The 15,722-nt window shown below is 58.8% G+C and overlaps 1 protein-coding gene across 2 annotated transcripts; it reads left to right on the top strand.

Moving 5' to 3' along the window:
- The first annotated feature begins 274 nt into the window (after positions 1-274).
- Positions 275-8,385, top strand: Mthfsd (methenyltetrahydrofolate synthetase domain containing). Of its 2 annotated transcripts, none has more exons than XM_013012635.1 (8): positions 275-333; positions 809-912; positions 1,924-2,037; positions 3,344-3,457; positions 6,269-6,359; positions 6,676-6,788; positions 7,004-7,129; positions 7,863-8,385. In XM_013012635.1, exons 2-8 carry the CDS (start codon positions 850-852, stop codon positions 8,355-8,357), a joined length of 1,116 nt encoding a protein of 371 aa, XP_012868089.1. In that variant the 5' UTR covers positions 275-333; positions 809-849; the 3' UTR covers positions 8,358-8,385. The 2 variants fall into 2 exon arrangements, with proteins under 2 accessions (XP_012868089.1, XP_012868090.1); XM_013012636.1 differs by lacking the exon at positions 1,924-2,037 and adding an exon at positions 1,778-1,891.
- Positions 8,386-15,722: the final 7,337 nt, after the last annotated feature.

Here is a 15,722-nt window from a genome sequence, read left to right as displayed (position 1 = left end):
GCTCCGCACCGCCCCGCGCTCCCCGCCCCGCGCGCCCCCGCCCCGCGGCCCCTCCCTCCTCCCCCCGCGCGCCCCAGGCGGTGCTGGGAATACACCGGGCCTTTCTGCATTACCAGTGAGAGCCATGGGGTAATGACAGCGTAATCATGACTCCAACGTATCTTCCTCTGCTGAAAGCCCTAACACGATCCTCCGGGTTCCCAAAGGAAGGGCCTTTGTCAGAGCCTACCAGGAGCTCCCTGGTAGAGGCCGCATCCAGACCTAAGGGGAGGAAGGAAGAAGAGGTGCCGAGGCCGGGCACAGCATGTTGCCGAAGCACACCTGAGTGTGCAGGTGTGATTTGTCAGCCAGGGACCAGGGCCAGTATTTGTTACGGCCCCCCCCCCCCAGGCCTTAGGCCTGGCCACCAGCGGCTTGTTGCACACTTTCTGAACGATTCGGGCCCAGGCCTCATGCTGCCAGACCTACAGACAGGCTTACCAGAGAGACTGCACACACCATACCACAGGTTGGAAGTCAAACAAGTGCCCATCAGTGGATACTGCAGGCTTTGGCCCGTGCCCAGGGGGGGACAGCACGCAGTGCAGAAAAGCATGACGAACTTGTCCCGCCAGTCCAGACCGGCCAGGTGGCCATTTCCTAAGTTAGGAAAGATGGGGTCCCAATATTCAATTGTAGAGAGGCTCGGCTATGGTCTGTTCCTGTGCTGAGGGTCTGGGGAGGGCCTGATGGAGTCATTTCTGCATCCCGAATGCATGGTGGAATTCCTTTTTTTCCCCTTGTAAGTTACAGCCCTTGTTTGCCACAGGGGTCTCCAAGCAGGACATCCGAGAACGGATCTGGGACTACATGGAGTCCCAGAATTTAGCTGACTTTCCCCGTCCTGTCCATCACAGGATCCCCAACTTCAAGGTACGGAGTCACTCTGGACAGACAGACCCATGTCTGGGTCTCAGCATACCACTGTCTGGAATATAAAACAAGCAGAGACATCCACTTATTGTGGCATGAGTAGGAAAGACCATCTTCTTGAAGCAGCATCAGTTTGTCATTTTGGGCTGTGTATTTTCAGAGAGTACACACGCGCACTGTCATAGCTTAAGGCCCTCCCTGCTTCCCGATGCTCGGGTAGACTGGACATCTCCCTATGTGGACTAAGCTCCGCCCCTTTAGCGGAGCTGGCCTCCTGATGACTGTTCTTTGCATGGGTTTCACTGTGCTCGTGGTTGGTTTTGTGCTTATTACCCCAGAGAAGCAGGTGTGGGGAACGAGGAGGCCCTGAGCGGGGAGGGAGGGCTGTATTTGTGTAGGCAGCTGCTATGTGGCTGTTTTGTGGAAAACCCTCACTCTATAGTCATGACGTGTACTTTTTCCGGAGTGCATGTTTTATTTCAGCAAACACTGTTCCTAACTTGGCTCCCTTCTGTCCTCTTTCATAGAGGCCTCCTTGAGTCCTGCTTGGGCCTGGCTTGCCCTGCCCATCTGATGGTCCTGAGCCGGAGGAGCAGCCGGCCCACGTCCCTGTATGACATTGCTTGTAAACAGGGTGCTCTGCTGGAGGCATGGCCCAAGAGGTGGAGAGTTTGCCTAGTGGGTACAGGCTCTGAGTTCAAGGCCCAGAACTGCAGAAGCAAAAGCAGGGCAGCCCAGTCATGCACTCAGCGATACACTCAGGAGCCCACAGAAGCAAAAGCAGGGCAGCTCAGTCATGCACTCAGCGATACACTCAGGAGCCCACGACCGTGGGTAGAATGATCTGGCATGTCTCCTTACACAGGGTGCTTCTCGAGCCGCAGAGCACTTCCCACGCCTGCCGCCCTTCAGAACCGCCAGGACCATTAAAGTGAACCCTGATGCCCCTCAGAAAAGCATTCGCTTCCTCGTCCTCCATGTACGTGCAGCTCTGTCTGTTTGCCTAACTAGGGGTCTTATCTGGCTTGCCAAAGCATCAAAGACCTGGACGCCTATGCCAGGGCACAGGAAGTGAAAGTGGACCCCGATAAGCCACTGGAGGGCGCTCGGCTTCTGGCACTTCAGGTAACCCCACTTCCCACGCTGCCCTGACCTCCAGGGTACTCACTCGGGGCTGGTAAGTGGGAGCAGTCTATACTTAGATGAGTGGCATGCCCTGTGGCGGGTCTCAAGAGCAGACCAGCATCGCATTTCTGAATGTCTCAGCACAGAGATGGAGGGCTGCCCAGTGCTGGCACAGAGGCTCTCGGTGCCGGCATGCCCATCAGAAGAGGAAGGGCGCCTGCCTCGCTCCCTCCTCCCTCTGATGGGGCAGCGCCTGAGTGCACGGGGCTCGTCAGAGTCTGATAACTGTGTCCCCCAAATCTAAGCTACAGCACCATTTTCAACTTAAAATTGCTTGGATTTTCTTTAGAATACATTTAGAAATGTCCAAGCACTGTTGGCTCATGTCTGTAAATCAGGAGGCTAAGACCTGGAAGATCTCAGTTTGAAGCCAACCTAGGCAGAAAAGTCTTTAAGACTTCATCTGTAATTAACTAGTAAAAGTCCAGGCAGGAGGCTCAAGCAGTAGAGCACCAGCCATGAGCAAAGCAAGCGTAGCACGTGTGTAGGCACTGAATTCAAGCCCCAGTACAGGCAAAAAAAAATCAAATATGTTTCAGGAAGAACTATTTTAATATTACTAATTTATTATAATTAAGCATAATGTGTGATACGCTCAGTTCTTTAGCAGCTATGAAACCAGAATGGGCATATAACTTAAATGCAGAGTTGTAAAAGGAGCGAGGTTCACATGCGACCATGAAGTCAATACGATGGCTGATGTTTGGCAGAGGCAGGACACCTCTCTGCTGACGATGGCCAGGGCTGGCTGTCGGGGAAGCTCAGGGTCCTTGCAAGTCAGCCTCTTGCAGCTGTGGCTGTGTTCTCTCCAGCTGAGGGTGGGGGAGGTGGGGGCGGGGCTGCGGCACTCCGCACTGGGGCCTCACACAGCTCCCCGCTATGTTCACCCCTGTGAGAGACATTGCTGACCCAAGGTTCAGCCTCATGAGACTCGGTGGGGGCTCCAGGGGGGCCTGGCCTCTTGTCCGTGTCCTTCTGCTGCTCCCCCGAGAGCAGTCAGGAGTTGTGTCCTGTGTGGTCCCCTGTGTGAGGGGCCTGTCCTGTCAGAGCATTTCCCCGCGGGCGCCCCCGTTCCCGTCCCCACGTGGGGGCAGGGGATACCTCCGCCCCCCAACCAGGCCTCTGTGTGCTGGGTCAGGTGTTCAGAGAACAGTCAGCTGCTTCCCTTTCCCAAATGGCAGAAGTATATACAAGAAAGTGCTGTGTAAAAGTTGAATCTTGAAATTTATTATCTGTTTCTTCAAAGAGCGGAAAAACATTGCTGGTCCCTACGCCACGACTGAGGACTGGATTGTTTAATAAGATCACCCCACCTCCTGGGGCCACTACAGCCGTGCTGAGGAAATGTGCCACCTCTCAGGTAAGTGCTACAAGCAGCCCCCCCCCCCCATTAAAATACCTGGCAGCCAGGTGGACAAACTCTGCTCCTGAAACTCAATCATTTGCCCCAAGCAAATTGCAATTCCCCGTTAGTATAAGCAGTTCACCCTGGTGCCCTCTAGCGTCAGCATCCTGCTCTCCCTGTGGCCACCCTGGCTCCTCTCCTGCAGAGGGCGATTTCCTCTCCACTTCTAAGTGATTGCAGGCTGTTACATGTGTTAGACGGGAAGGTGTCACCATCTGGTAAATCTCTTGTGTGTGATCATAGAATCTGTGTATTTTATAGTTAAATAAAACCTGGTGACTTTTTAAAGAATTCTTAAACTCGGGTCATTTGATTCCTAATCTACTGAGAATGAAAAATAAGGCAATTCACGATACTCCTTTTTAGGAAATTTCCCTCGAGTCCAAGATATAAAGAATGAGTCATTTATTACGTACTCATACTCTTGTCTTACCCTGAAAATACAACTTGCTGTGGCTTATGAAAACATACATGATGAGGCATAAAAAACATAGAACAGCCGGGCGCTGGTGGCTCACGCCTGTAATCCTAGCTACTCAGGAGGCTGAGATCTGAGGATCGCGGTTCAAAGCCAGCCCGGGCAGGAAAGACCGTGAGACTCCTATCTCCAATAAACCACCAGAAAACCGGAAGTGGCGCTGTAGCTCAAGTGGTAGAGCGCTCGCCTTGAGCTGAAGAGCTGAGGGACAGCGCCCAGGCCCAGAGTTCAAGCCCCACGACCGACAAAAAAAAACATAGAACAGGAGTGGAGTAGAAGAGGCCAGGTGTGGTGGTGCCTGCCTACAATCCCAGCACTCAGGAGGCAGAGACAGGAGATGAAGAATTTGAGGCTGTCCAAGAGAGGCTTAAGAGAGACCTTGTTTCAATGGCTGGGGATGTAATTCTGTAGCAGAGCACTTGCCTGGCAGTTGGGAAGCCCCGAGTTTTACTCTCTGCACCCCAACCCAGGAAAGTGACCTGCTCAACCAGTGTGAGAGAAGGAAAGCTGGGATGAAAATCTTAGCTGTGGATTCCTCGACCAGAGACAGAGGAACTGGTTGAATAGGTGCTGGAGGAGGTGGCCCAGCATCCCCATGTGGCTGGAACCAAAGGTGTCCCTCTCATTCTGGAGGTGGGCTGAGGGTCAAGAGCTGTTTCGCTCAGCCTGTTGAACCAGCTTCATGAGGCTTAGGTTGCAGGACAGAATTCGGATCATCCACCTGGATGTGACCTTAGCTACCCTCCCCCAACCCCCCTCCTTGGGGTCAGGATCCTGGATGCACTCCCTGTTGGGAGGATGAGGGAAATCAGCAAGACCTCAGTCAGCGCTTCTCACGTAAGACTTTTCACATGGGCTGGTTCAATGTATGTGTGGGATCCAGCCCCTGGAAAAAGCTCAAGGAAGGGTGCCATTTAAAGCCTTATAACTTTAATCTTTACCAGGGCATTCTCCTGCTACTTTGATTGTTGAGAGTTTCTACAAGAGCAAGCATTCTGTGGGGAGCAAGGAAACACCATATGAACTTTACTTCCTGAGATTTCTGAGTGATGTGCTATCCCTTGTACTGCATTGTGCAAGTGGAATCTCTAAATGTACAAGTTTTTTGTTTAGGTTTTTTTTTTTTTAACTGTATTTTTTTTGTCTTTTCTTTTTTGGTACTGGGGATCGAACCCAGGACGTTGCGCTTAGCTAGGCAAGCGCTTTGCCACTGAGCTACATCCCAGCCCTAAATGTACAAGTTTTAAGAGATAAGAGAGTGGTAAAAAACGCTTAGAGACAAATACATCTTGAACATACTTTGTTCCAAGCATTCCATTTAAGGCATATTCAACAACTAGTGAAACTTGTGTTGGCTGTATCTATGTGTCTTTCTCCATGTGTGCATGTATACATGTGTACATGTACGTGTGTATTTGTGTGTACAGTAACATACATGTGTACATATATAAGGGCATATACACGTATGTGTGCATATATAAATAAATATACATATACAAATATATGTGCATATATATATATATATATAAAGAAAATCTTAGCTGTGGCCATGGCTCCCAGATGCAAACCTCTGGAAACCAGCAGGCACCTGGCCCCTCCGTGGTCCCCGAGACAGGAGGAGAGGGGGCTCGTGGGTGTGGAACATGGGGCACTGTGGGAGGACACAAGGCTCGTGGGTGTGGTACTTGGGGCACTGTGGGAGGACATGAGGCTCATGGTGTGTACCTGGGGCTCTGAGCTCTGGAGTTCTATGCCAGGCCTCAGCCCGATGCCACGTGCTGACTCCAGAAGGAACGTGGACTCTGGGCCCCCGTACAGGTGACTTGTGCTCCCCAATAGCACAGGGCCACGCCCATGGACACGGCCTCCTCACAGTGTGTGTGCTGGTGTCTGGAGTTGGCAGGTGGACAGCCTTGCTGGCATTTAGAGAGGAGGCCGCTGGGTAGACGCAGGATGTGTGTGGCGTGTCCGGACTCTGTGCGCAGCCTCCAGGGCATCCGTCCTGTAGCGCCGGCCCTTGTCTAGGCGAGGCAGTGAGGAGCCCGAAGCTCGGGCCCTTCCAGCTGAGGAGCACTGGCTGAGCCGGGTCTGCCCTGACCTGCCCCGCTGCCTGGCGGGAAGTAGCCTAAATACTAGGAAACTCAACGTGCTGTGACTGTCACCACTTCCTTCTGGCCACACAAGGCTTCCGGAACCTGTGTGCTGGCTGTGTGTCCCTGGTGTGACCTCAGGATGGAGGGAAGAGAAGGACCCATGGGGGACCTTGAGCTCGGTGCCTCCCTCCACAGGGTGTGCGGGACTTCAGCGTCCCCATCGGCTTAGACTCCAGCGTCCGCGTGGACCTCCTTGTGGTGGGCTCTGTGGCCGTCTCTGAGAAAGGTGAGGCCCGCACGAGTCTCCCGCTGCCACTGGCCCTGGGCTGTGCCCAGCCGAGGCCCCAGCCCCCTACCCCCGACACACCATGACAGTCCGGAAGCAGTTAAGTGGGGCTGGGCCGGTCTTGCTGCAGTTTGCGGTGAGGCGAGCTGGGTTCTCCCGTGATGTTTAAATGTTTCAACCCCTGCACAGCTGGCATTCGCGCTTTCCCAGGCTGAGCCCCCACAAGTCCGTGTTCAGGGGCCGTGGTGGGGCTGGGGACTGGGAAGGCCGCGTCCCACCCCTCAGCAGCGTCTCTGAGGCTGGCGTGGTCTCTTAGGCTGGAGGATTGGGAAGGGCGAAGGCTATGCCGATCTTGAGTACGCCATGATGGTGTCGATGGGTGCCGTGTGCGAGGACACGCCCGTGGTCACCGTGGTCCACGACTGCCAGGTACTTGCAGCAGGTGTGGCCAGCACTGGGAGCGTGAGGGGCGGGATGGGGGTCTCCCCAGCGGGGCGTGCTGGGGCGGCCATGGAGCCTGGGCGGAGTGGGGGAGGGCAGAGCGGGCGTGGGGGCTCCTCCCACCGGCCTTGTGGTCCCGCGGGGCCGTGGGATGGCCATGGCTCCAGCACCTGCAGTCCTGTCACCCACTTGGGTTTACACAGGTCACAGACATCCCCGAGTCCCTGCTTGAGGACCACGACCTCTCCGTGGATTACATCCTCACTCCCACCCGGGTCATCGCCACGGGCTGTGTGCGCCCGAAGCCAGTGGGAATCACATGGTCCAAGGTGGGTGCTCTCCAGCGGCTCCTCTCAGCATCCTCCGTGGCCTGGCCACCTCCATGCAGCCAGGAGCTTGGCGCACCTTGCAGACACTGTGGAGTGGCCGGGTGAGGTCTCCACTCCAGATGGCAGAAATGCCGGCTGTTGCCTGGCTCCGTGGGGCCCTATGTGATCAGCCGCCCCCCCCCCCGCCCGACAGTCCACCTCAGACAGCATCCTTGACCCACCACAGAGCCCACGTGCGTGCTTTCACAAGGGGGACCAGGTCGCCAGTGTGAGCGGGGTCTCGTCCTGCCCCAGCTTCTCCACCCACGGCCGCCCTCAGCCTTGTTCCTCGTACCTGGTGCCCTGCTGTGTGTGAAGCACTCAGCCTGGGCCTTGCTGGTGCCCCCTGTCACAAAACAAGGTGGCTGTTGGTCAGTGGGAGGACCCTGCATAGGACGTGGGCTCCACCCGGCCAGGCTGTGGCTCACGTGGCCCTCCAGGACTCGTCTCCTGCATTACCTGACTCACGCACCCCAGAACAAGTCATTGGGAGCAGGACCCCCGTGTGAGCAGCAGCCCCAGAGCCAGGACTGGCCTCCGCAGCTCCCAAGTCAAGGAGGCTGTGTGTATCAGAAAACAGAAGGCTGTTTTTCCGGGCCGTTCGTGGCTGCCTTCAGGTGGGGCCTCCCTGAGCCGGGGTGGCCGCTGCCTGGCCCTGACCCTTTGAGAACAGCTGGGCGTTTTGCTCTTTCAGATCACCAGTGAGATGCTGGGGAAAATCCCAGTACTTAGAAGCCTCCGGGACCAGGAGAGGCGCGCGGGGAAGGAAGTCTCCATTCAGGCTGAAGCCCAGCCCCTGCCGGGGCCCTGCAGCAAGCACCCGGCCCCACGGAGCAGTGCTGGAAGACCCCACGATGTGCCTCAGCCGGGCACAGGTGCTCTGGGAGCGGCCTGCGGCCCCCCGCAGGAGGAGGACAGCCCCCCGGCTGCCACCGTGTGCGTGGGGAACCTGCCTCCCGGTGCCCGCGTGAGGGACCTGAAGCAGGCGCTGCGGGAGCTCCAGGCGGCGCCCCAGCGGCTGGTCTGGCAGGGTGAGCAGCGCAGGGCCCTGCTGCAGTACCGGCACGCAGCCGCCGCCCAGCGGGCCGCCGCCGCCCTGCAGGGCCTGCGCCTGGGCTCCGGCGCCCTAACTGTGTCGCCGGCCAGCCCACACAGGCCCACAGGGCCTGGAGGGCAGCCCGGCAGCTAGAGCAGAGCCAGGCTCACCGCAGCCCGCACGCCTCGGGTGTGGGGCTGGCAGACCTGCCGTCCTTCTAGGAAAGTGGAGCTTGAGGGATGCCCTCCGCCATGCGCAGGCGTGCCAGTCCCCATCTCTGTTCTGGGCTCCGGGGGCCTGAGCCCACTGACAGCAGCGCCCTGGGCACAGCGCACAGGCCAGCGTTGAGGGCGTGGAGTGACGGGACAGCAGGAGCAGAGAAGAGCCTGGGGCATGGGGACCCGGTGCTGACGTGACCGTCCCCTGGGATGCGGCGGGCGCTGCCAGCCTCGGGAGAGAAGCAGGGTAGTCCGTAGACATGCTCAGGAGCTCGTCGCTTTTATACTTGTGGAAAACAGTACAAGTAAAACCAAAGATCCATGCCTGAAATACAGACGCCCCAATCAACCCTGCATGCCTGCGTGCTGCGTGCATGCTGTGTGCACGCCGTGTCCTGGGAGGGAGGGAGGGCGGGCGTGCGGCCTGTCTGCTCATGTAGTGACCCAGGCAAAACCACAGCTGCACCATTGGCCAAAAATACTCGTCCCAGCCAAGTGCCAGCGGCTCACACCCATGATCCTAGTGACTCAGAAGTTCAAGATGGCAGTTCAAAGCCAGCCTGGGCAGGAAAATCTGTGAGACTCTTCAGTTAGTCACTGGAAATAGTCTGGAATGGAGCTGCAGCCCAAGCGGTAGAGTGCTATCCTTGCGCATAAAAGCTTAGGGAATGTACCCAGGCCCTGAGTTCAAGCCCGGGACAGGTATGCGCGCGCACGCACACACAGCTGAGGCTGGGTGCCCAGTCCTGTGCACTGCGGGCCACCAGCCTGGCCACACCTTAGGCTCTGCCCTTCAGGTCAGAGGCCTGAACGTGACTCCCCGGCCCCAGCCCTGGACCAAACCACAAATGCACAGTGGTCAAAGCGGGCATGCCTTTTCCTGTCTTCTGTGCAGTTCTAAGGGGTAAGTGGGCGACGCCCCTTCCCTTGCCCCGCCCCCCCCCCCCCCCCTCCCCCCCCCCCCCCCCGCAGGGTCACTGCTGGCTCACTTTCTGCCCTGTCTCTGGGAACCTGCTCTGTGAGCTGTCCTGTGCCCCGCCCATGGCGCTGAGCTGTAGGTGTGCGGTGCATTCCCATGGAAGACACTACAGGCTCCAACAGACTCATAAGTGCCTACTCACACTCTGCCATCACTTGTGCCTGGATTTGGTAGTCAAGGCCCTGGGGCCACACAGTAGCGAGAGAGCTGAGATCTAAACCACAGCGGGTCTCCCCTCCGCCCTGGGCTGCCCCCCACCTGTGTCAAGGGAGGGAGGGGCGGGGCCTCCCTCCAGCTGGCCAGGAGGGTGGCTGTGGTTGGTCCGGTCTGTGATGCCCGCAGGGGCCTTGGGCGCTGCTGCAGCCAGCTCTGCCCCTGGTGCTCAGGTGTCCAGTATGCGATCGCTCTGCAGCCAGGGCCCAGCAGCCCTGTGCTGCCCGGGCAGGGCCGCCCACCCTCCACGAGTGTCTGCCACATCCCCGTCTCAGTGGTCAGTGATGGTTTGCTGGAGACTGCCCGGGCAGCTGTAAACAAGCCGAGATTCATGCCGGGGACCCACGCCTTGTCTGCTCCCCCTCCCAGAGCCGGCTCCTCCTGTGAACGGAGCCCGATCTCGGATGGGAAGCGAGGAGGCCCGAGGAGAGCCATGTGGCCGTGTCTGGGAAGCTGTCAGCACAGCCCCGAGGTGCCGTGTGCTGAGTGCGGATGGCGCCCCTGGCCCTCAGGAGCACCCCAAGTCGCTCCTCACCAAGGTGCTCACCTCTACTGCCAGCCGGTGAGGACGGACATACCGGACATGGCCACCAGGGGGCACTGCTGCCACACCAGAAAGCCAGGAGCTGGCGCGAGGCTCCCAGGCAGGCCTGGACTCCCTGCCTTCCCAGAGGGGTCCCCGCCTGGGCTCCTCACCCTGTGCCCACCCCCACGTCTCCACTGTGGCATCTGCCGCCTTGTGGAGTGCCAGCCCCCCACAGGCAGTCCCCTGCATCTTGACCAGGGCACTGACTGAGCCCTTCACTTCCCAGGGACCGCCAATCTGCTCCCAACCGGGGGCGACGGGGTCAAGGGTCCAGTGGGTTGCAGGGGGTGCTGGGCAGCGCAGAAACGCCACCTCTGGTCTGTGACTGGCCTTGGGGTTCCCAGAGGCTCAGGTATTTTATTGTTTTCCAGGACCATGGGGCCCCGACCAGCTTCCACAGGGCTACAGCCAAGGGCTGGGGGACCCAGGGTCCCCACCTCAGAGAACGTGAGCACACTGTTCCCCACGCCACCACAGCAGTGCCACCAGTGCCACAAATGCCCTCCAGACGGGTGGGTGCGAGGCCCAGGGCCCTACGCTGCCCACTGAGAGCAGGCCGCCAAGCAGCCAGGGCTGCACAGGTGGGGTGAGGCTGTTATGGGCTCAGTTGGGCTGGACAGGCCGGGGTGAGGCCAGGGTAGGAGAGGCCATCCCAGGCCCCGCAGAGCTGTGTGGGGCTGGCTTCCGCTCCACTCAGGCCGCTTTCCACCGCAATGTCTGGGGCTGTGGTCTACTGGTCTCTCGGGTGTCCACACGAGCCCCACACCCTGGTCTTGCACACGGCTGCAGACCCCAAGTGGGCAGCACAAGGCCCCAGACTCCGCGCTGCGTGGGGCCCGGCCTCTGGCGTGGCTGGTTGGGGGCTGCGGGCTCTGGCCTGTCCTTGATGTGGCCAGGGCTGTCGGCTGCGCTCTGTGCGTGGAGGGCGCCACGGGCCTCGGTCTGCGGCATGGGACGGCTGCAGCAGCTGCTCCTCGTCCGTCTCGCAGACCAGACCGCGGTCTGTCCTGCAGGCGCCAGGCGCCACCTCTGCCGCCTGGCCCCAGAGCGGAGGAGGCATGCAGTGCCCGGGACACAGCGCTAAGAGCAAGGCAGGGGCTCAACCCTCCATCAGGGGGAAGGAACGCAAAGGAAGTAGAATATCATTGATAAAGACACCTTTGTGTGCATGTGTGTAGCAGTCTTGAGGCCTGGGTATTGTCCCTTAGATTATGCTCAAGTCTGGTACTCTACCACTTGAGCCACAGCTCCACTTCTGGCTTTGTGGTGGTTAGAGCTAAGTCTCATGGAAGCCGGGTGCTGGTGGCTCACGCCTGTCATCCTAGCTACTCAGGAGGCTGAGATCTGAGGATCGAGGTTCAAAGCCAGCCAGGGCAGACACGTCCATCACTGGTTAGCCAACAAAAAGCTGGAACTGTGACTTAAGTGGTAGAGAACCAGCCTTGAGTGAAAGAGGGCAAGACCTGGAGGTTCTGAGTTCAAGCCCCAGAACTGGCACAGGTGCACACCTGTTCCATGCCACGGCAGGTCATGCTTTGTCTCTGCAAGCGGATCAGCGAGGCAAGTCTAAGAAGGTGTGCTGGGCTGGCTGGGTCTCCTGAACCAATGCCCGCCAGGCTTTTGCTTTTACGGCCACAGGAGCCAATACCACCAGCAGGCAGCAGGGGGCAGCAGAGGCCAGGCCGAGCTGCCGGGCCGGTGCTCAGCCCGGGCAGAGTCCCAGCTTAGGCTCACCTGGGCCATGGATAAGCTATGAAGACTGAAGGTGCTCCGGCGACACCACCCGACGTTCCGTGGATAGATCCCGGGGACCGCCCTAGGAAGAACGCTGGGCTTGGATAGCATTCCCCCCCTGGGGCTGGGGGCTGGGCCCTGCTGGCCTCCCCGGGTGGGCAGGGTGAGGTGATTCCACTCACTGGTGGGTCTATGCAGACCCCCAGGGCAGACCCACCGTTCAAGTTCTGCCCCTTTTTGCTGTGTTTGTGTGGAGATCTGCAGAGTCTTGCGACACAGCCCAGGCTGCCCCTGGCCTCTGCCCCTGACCCTCCTGCCTCAGCCTCCCTCAGCCACCATGCCACACACAGTGGTGAGCGACTCTCCGAGGAGGGAGGGGAGACCAGGTGCGGCCGGCGCATGGGGGTCCAGCAGCGCCTGGGCTGGTGCCCCGGGGAGGCCCAAGCCGGCCGCCACCCTGGTGAGGGTGATTTGGGAGCTCCCCTCGCGGCCTGACACACTCAGGACATGTCCGGGCTCCCCGGGGCCCCTCTCTACATCCACTCAAGACATCCTGGTCTGTGACAGAAACAAATTGCCTGGTGACAGGTGGCCCGAAAGCGGGGCCTCCTCTCCCTCTCGGGCCCTGCCTCCCACCTCAGCGAGCACACAGTGGGACCAAGGCCCTGTGGCCAGCAAGGTGCCTCACAGCCAGGGCGTTCTCCAGCCGCCGCTGCGGCCGCCTGACCCAGCTGCCGAGCCGCTTGCAGTCCCGCGTGGCCCGAAGTTCTGCCCAAATGAGACTGGCAGCCCAAGTCGGTGCCCGCCGGCCGTGGCTGGGCCGGGCTGGGCCGGGGGAGGGCGCGGGCGGCATGGAGCAGCTCCCAGGTCCAGAGCTGGAGTCCCGAAACCTCTCCCTGGGGTCCCAGAAAGTCGCTGCTCCCAGGACCGTCCCCCATGGCAGGCAGCGGCGTGGAGATTCCTCGCCAGGGCACGCTCCGCGGGCCCTAGATCCCACGCCAGGCTGGAAGCTCATGTCTGTGGCTGCGCCACGACCCAGGGAAAGCGCAGGCTGAACACAGTAAATGGGGGACACACACCCGGCACTACCCGGCACTACCCAGCGCAACCCAGCACTACCCGACACTACCCAGCGCTTCCTGATACTACCCAGCACTACCCGACATTACCTGGTGGCTTCGGGAATCTGGCCTTTCTGGGCTTGGCTGGGGCCGCCCCCTCCAGTCCCAGCTGCACTTCCCGCACCCACAGGTGCTTGGTGAGGCCTGGAGAGGAGGCCGGGCCTTCGGGTGAGGCCTCACAGGTCCTCCACCTTCCCCACCTCCACCCGTGATGAGCCATGGCCAGAGGAGCCCGCAGCCTGCCCCGTGGTGAGCCTGGGCCCCGGTCTGCAGGCAGAGGAGGCCGGCGGCGCTGTGCGGTGCGGGGCTGGAGACCCGGGCAGGAGTTCCGGGGGGGGGGCACAGGCTCCGCCGCCTCCGGCTTCTCTTTCCCCAGGGCCTCCGCCTGGAATCGGGGTGCGGTCTCTGACTACAAGGGGATGCAGCGCGCCGAGCCATACCAGCGCGGGTGCAATGCTCCTGTGCCGGGAGCTGGGCTCCTTTTCCAGAGCTGGAGAGCAGCGGGGCCGCGGCGGGCGGGGCAGATCGACGCTCCCGGGCCGGGCGGAGTCAGCCAGCGCCCGCACCCACAGAGCCCGGCGCCCTGCAGCCTCCACTGCCCCACCCAGGGCCAGTGATCTTGGGGATGGCCCGCAGCCCTTCCGTCCCGTTTCTCAGTTCTATAGACCGCAGCTCCTCTGGACGTTCACGGCCCGCCTGGGAGAGTTCACCTCGGTGCTCGGTGCTCGGCCGGGCCCGTTGGGTGAGGGGCCAGGCAGCCGCCCCACGGGCCTCCCCTGTGGCCTGGGCGCCATCCACGGGAGCAGCGCCACATGAACTTTTCTCTCCCCAGAAGGGGAAATAGGTAATTTAGCGGGACACTGTGATCAGGTCAGGAATGAACCCGATTTGGATTTTCAGCTAGAGAAAAAAAAACCAAGTATGGGGCACCAAAAATTAAAAGAAATTTATAAAGGCGTTTCATTGTTTGTAACAGCTAGAACATACAGGTCCGAGAAAGCCCGAGGCTGAGTCAAGCTCTCTAGTGGCAACACTTGATGTATGAATCGCATAGGCATTGGTGCGCAACAGACACACACCCATCTGCGCGTGGATACACAGGGTCTGGCTTCCCCAGGCCGGGAGGAAGGGACTGCAAGTTTTCTTTAAATGTCGGATAATTCCTTTAAAGGACAAATGACATTTAGAGGGGCAGAGGGCTTTTCTTAATAAGCAGAAGCTCCCCCCCCCAAAAAAAATACTCGTCCAGATTTTACTTCAACGTGGAATGGGAAAAGAGTAAAAAGAAGGAAGGAAAGAAGGAAGGGGGGAAAAAGAAGAGAGGGAAGAAAATGAGAGTTGCTCAGATTTAAAATTTTAAGAACCCTCTGCATCTGTGAGTCTGCAGAAATCCTGTAACTTCACCCCTAATACGATAGTCCTTTGATTTTATTTCTACTTGATACAGTTTTAAAGGCCATGTACAAATGTTATACATTTTTATTTTTGTTCTTTTTTTAGGAAAAAATACACAAAAGGCAAAACATCCTCAAATTGTCGTTTTATACAGTGCACAAGGGAATTAAAAATGTGTCACAACGCCGCACTCCTGCAGCAAAAATAGTAAAAAAAAAAAAAGGAGGGGATAGTCCTTCATATAATATATATTTATATAAAACATATGGAAATTTGTTTTTACATGGATCGGTCTTTGTTTCAAATTTACAATGAATATCTAAAAAAAAACTACACGGCAAATATTGCCAACAATGTTACACCATTAATACTGATAACGGAGCGTCTGTGTTAGGGAGGAAAAGGAGAATAAATAACACCATGAGCCTCGCTAGAGTTTAAAAAGTGCCTTAACCATCCTACGCCACGCTGCCCGCCGCCGCGGCCTCCCGCCCTTCCCCGCGCGCTGCCTCCTTCTCCAACCAGAAAGCGAACAGGAGAGACAGGGAGAGAGAAAAACACCCGGAAAACGTCAAAATGAAATTCGAAACAAAACACCCTGAAGAGAAGGAAGGAGAAAGGAGGGCGGGCGGGCGGCCGGGGGGTTCGGGCCGGCCAGCCGCTCATTTCTGGACTCCTATTTTCCTTTTCAAGACGAACGGTGGCTTCCAAAAAGCAAGTAATGGGTGCCCCATCCACTTGCGGCAACCGGTGGACACTTGTGGGGTGGGGAGGGGTGGGCTTTGCGCCCTCCTCCCGCGCCCAGCACAGGACGGCTCTAAAGGGAGACAGGAGACACCCCCCACCCCCAAAGAAAGGTACAAAGATAAATACTCAACCAAAGAATGAAAGTATTTGGTAAGGATAAGCATTTGATCGCTCGTTTCCATTTCTTCCGCCGATCTGCCCTCACCATAGCCGCGGGGCCAGGGCGGGCGCCGGGCAGGGGCCGGGCGGGCTCCGGTCCCCGTGGAAGGCTTTCTTCCCCGGGCACAGCGCAGCAACTGCCCGCTGCCGCCGCCACCGCCGGGTCCCGCCGGATCCCACCGGATCGAAAGGAGGAGCAGGCCCCAGCGTCAGCATTTTGGGATTTGTCAGCCAGCGGGGAGGAGGGCGGCGCGGCAGGGCTCCTTCCCGGCGCGGGGCGGGGGTCTGCCGCCGGCAGGCCGGTCCGTCCCGCGTTATACCTCGAGGACGCAGAGTGTCCTGGCGGCGTCCGGGCGCCGGCCGCGC

Source organism: Dipodomys ordii, unplaced genomic scaffold (assembly GCF_000151885.1).
Source record: "Dipodomys ordii isolate 6190 unplaced genomic scaffold, Dord_2.0 Scaffold18, whole genome shotgun sequence".
Lineage (NCBI taxonomy): Eukaryota > Metazoa > Chordata > Mammalia > Rodentia > Heteromyidae > Dipodomys > Dipodomys ordii.
The sequence above is the reverse complement of the archived record's forward strand: the minus strand, read 5'-3'. Positions and strand labels throughout refer to the sequence as shown.

What these genes read in the sequence shown, in the direction of transcription:
- Mthfsd (XM_013012635.1), top strand. Translation starts at nt 850, where the DNA reads ATGGAGTCCCAGAATTTAGCTGACTTTCCCCGTCCTGTCCATCACAGG. An exon ending in ACAGGATCCCCAACTTCAAG is followed by an intron (nt 913 to 1,923) that starts GTACGGAGTCAC and finishes TTGCCTAACTAG; the next exon opens with GGGTCTTATCTGGCTTGCCA. An exon ending in CTCGGCTTCTGGCACTTCAG is followed by an intron (nt 2,038 to 3,343) that starts GTAACCCCACTT and finishes GTTTCTTCAAAG; the next exon opens with AGCGGAAAAACATTGCTGGT.